A 2,965-nucleotide genomic window follows, 5' to 3' on the forward strand; every position below is an offset into this window, starting at 1 on the left:
CCGTCATTGTTGTTTGGCGGGTCCGGGCTGGATTCGAACCCGCCACCTTAGGTGTATGTGGCTGGCGCCTTAGCCACTTGAGCCACAGACACCAAGCTACAAATAATAATTTTTAAAACTACAACCTAACAGTCATTCACATAGCATATACATTGTATTAGGTAATATAAGTAATCTGGAAATGTTTTAAAATATAAAGGAGGATTTGTGTAGATTTTATGTAAATACTAAGCCATTTTGTATCATGAACTTGAGCATCTGTGAATTTTGATATCTCAAGGGTCCTGAAACCCATAACCTGAGGATGCTAAGGGACAACTGTATTCAATTTCTTCTTTGGTTATTAGTCCATTCTCTAGTGTATTTTTGTAGTTTTGTCTTTTTGTTTTTGCTTCAAGTCAATGTCAGAAACCTCATTTTCCTACACCATCCATTTTCTGAAAATCACTAATAAGCAGAGTATTGGAATTTAAAGTAACTGATTTTTTTCAGATTGGCAAAAATTAATGTAAGTTTCTAATGTTGGTGAAGCTGTAGCAAACGTTTTCCTGACATCTAAGAGGATTCATCAAAACGAAATAAAATACCTATACTATGGATATGAAGGAGCTATTTGGGGGTCTTGGTAATGCTGTATATCCGTATCTGGGTGCTGGTTAAGTGCGACGTACAGGTTACGAAAATTCATTAAGTTTTATAATATGTACAATTTTCTGCATGTGTATTATATTTCAATAAAGCCTTAAAAATATGTCTTTTACCAAAGCTATATATAATGGTATTGCTTTGACCTGAACACACGTGGCTCTGGCTCCCGTCCCTTTAAGCTAAACAAATGAAACGATTTCATTCCTTCGTCATTGCCTTGATTCTAGCCTCAAACTGTGGGTTGACGCTGGTTGTTTCCAGAGAAGGGTTCTAGGAGACAGGAGGCTCTAGCATTTCGCCCCCATACGTACCTAACCCCGGCTAACATCAATCCTCCCACACTGTCTGGGACAGAGCCCCGCCCTCCCGGGCACCGAGAGGCGGGGTCACGTGATCGTCGGATCAGCTGACCAGGGGCGACCGGAAAAAGAGATTCCTGGGCTCCAGCGTCCTAGCACGATGGTGAGAGTCAAGGGGTGGTGCGAGGCAGGGGATGCCGGGGTAGGACGGTGGGGACGGTGACTCTGGAAGTGAGGAGAGGAGAAGTCTGCAAATACAATGGGTATGGTCGTGGGGCCAAGTTGAGGGGGATCTGGTAGAGAAAAGTCCACCCGAACCCCGCTGCGAGCGTTGCAGGTGGGACAAATCAGGACGCCCGGCTTAGAGTCCACGGTGCTTACTTGAAACAGCAGAACCTGGGGCTTGTCGGGAGCGGGAGTCTTTCCAGGCCTTCTCCAACCCCAAGAGTACCTCCTAAGCGTGCCCACGTCCCCAGCCCGCCTGTGGGTGTTTAACCAGAACTTGCTTAGAATTAGGCTCCTTTTCATACTGTTAAGAAGCCTCTCCACTCTTTCTTTCTTTTTTTCTTCTTCTTCTTCTTCTTTTTTTTTTTTTTTGGAGTTTTTGGCCAGGGCTGGACTTGAACCCACCACTTCTGGCATATGGGGCCGGTGCCCTGCCCTTGAGCCACAGGCGCCACCCAAGAAGCCTCTCCACTCCTTCCAGAGCCAGAAAGTAGTTTTGGGATTGAGATTTCCCAATTCATCCCTCCATTCATTCATTCAACAGAGAACGTTTTTTAGTGCCTAGTGTATACCAGGCAGTGTGCCAGGGAGTGGGACTTCAGCTGCAGGAGGGGAAATCGGAGGGTTGAGTTACCAGTTCTAGTTAAGACCTCCCCTCCCATGGCTCAGCGCCTGTGGCTCAAGTGGCTAAGGCGCCAGCCACATACACCTAAGGTGGTGGGTTGGAATCCAGCCCGGGCCTGCCAAACAACAATGATGGCTGCAACCAAAATGTAGCTGGGCGTTGTGGCGGGCGCCTGTGGTCCCAGCTACTTGGGAGGTGGAGGCAAGAGACTCGCTTGAGCCCAGGAGTTGGAGGTTGCTGTGAGCTGTGATGCCATGGCACTCTACCCGGGGGGATAGCTTGAGGCTCTGTCTCAAAAAAAAAAAAAGACCTCCCCCCCATTACAGGGCGGTGCCTGTGGCTCAGTGAGTAGGGCACCAGCCCAAATACTGAGGGTGGAGGGTTCAAATACTGCCCTGGCCAAACTGCAAGGCCAAAATGCAACAACAACAACAAAAATAGCCAGGCGTTGTGGTGGGCACCTATAGTCCCAGCTACTCGCGTGGCTGAGGCAAGAGAATCACCTGTTGCCTTCTTGCTGTGGCGTCACAGCTTACAGCAATTTCACTCTTGGGCTTAAGCGGTTCTCTTGCCTCAGCCTCCCAAGTAACTGGGACTACAGGCACCCATCACAATGCCTGGCTATTTTTTTTTTTTTTAATTGCCATTCTCATTGTTGATTTTTTAGCTGGCTGGGCCGGGTTTGAACCTGCTAGCCCTTTTGTATGTAGCCGGCGCCCTACCCACTAAGCTATGGTGCCACCAAGGCTGGGAATTCTAAATTCAGTGACATCCAGACCCCATCTCTAAAAAGAATTGTTTTAATTAATTGGGCATGTGCCACTATTTCAGCTATTCAGAAGACTAAGGCAGGAGAATCACTTGACCCTAGGAATTTTAGGCAGTGAGTTATGATTATACCACTGCATTCCAGCCTGGGCAACAGAGTGAGACCCTGTGTAGAAAAAGAAAAGACCAGGCTTGGTGCCTGTGGCTCCAGTGGCTAAGGTGCCAGCCACATACACCTAAGGTGGCAGGTTTGAATCCAGCCCAAGCCTCTCCAAAACAACAATAACAGCTGCAACCAAAAAAATAGCCAGGCGTTGTGGTGGGCGCCTGTGGTCCCAGCTACTTGGGAGGCTGAGGCAGGAGACTCGCTTGAGCCCAGGAGTTGGAGGTTGCTGTGAGC

The 2,965-nt window shown here is 48.1% G+C and overlaps 1 protein-coding gene across 2 annotated transcripts in view; it reads left to right on the forward strand.

Moving 5' to 3' along the window:
- Positions 1-1,039: 1,039 nt before the first annotated feature.
- The window catches only part of COMMD4 (COMM domain containing 4), a 5,039-nt gene continuing 3,113 nt past the window's right edge, over positions 1,040-2,965 (forward strand). Inside the window, exon 1 of one of the 2 annotated variants that reach the window (XM_003784528.3) lies at positions 1,040-1,110. In XM_003784528.3, the coding sequence (XP_003784576.1) occupies positions 1,108-1,110 (3 nt within the window). In that variant the 5' untranslated portion in view covers positions 1,040-1,107. The remainder of the gene's footprint in view (positions 1,111-2,965) is intronic. The other variant, XM_023509952.1, reaches the window with a different exon arrangement.

This window comes from Otolemur garnettii, unplaced genomic scaffold (assembly GCF_000181295.1).
Source record: "Otolemur garnettii isolate 467f Iridium unplaced genomic scaffold, OtoGar3 scaffold00011, whole genome shotgun sequence".
In the NCBI taxonomy this organism is placed as follows: domain Eukaryota; kingdom Metazoa; phylum Chordata; class Mammalia; order Primates; family Galagidae; genus Otolemur; species Otolemur garnettii.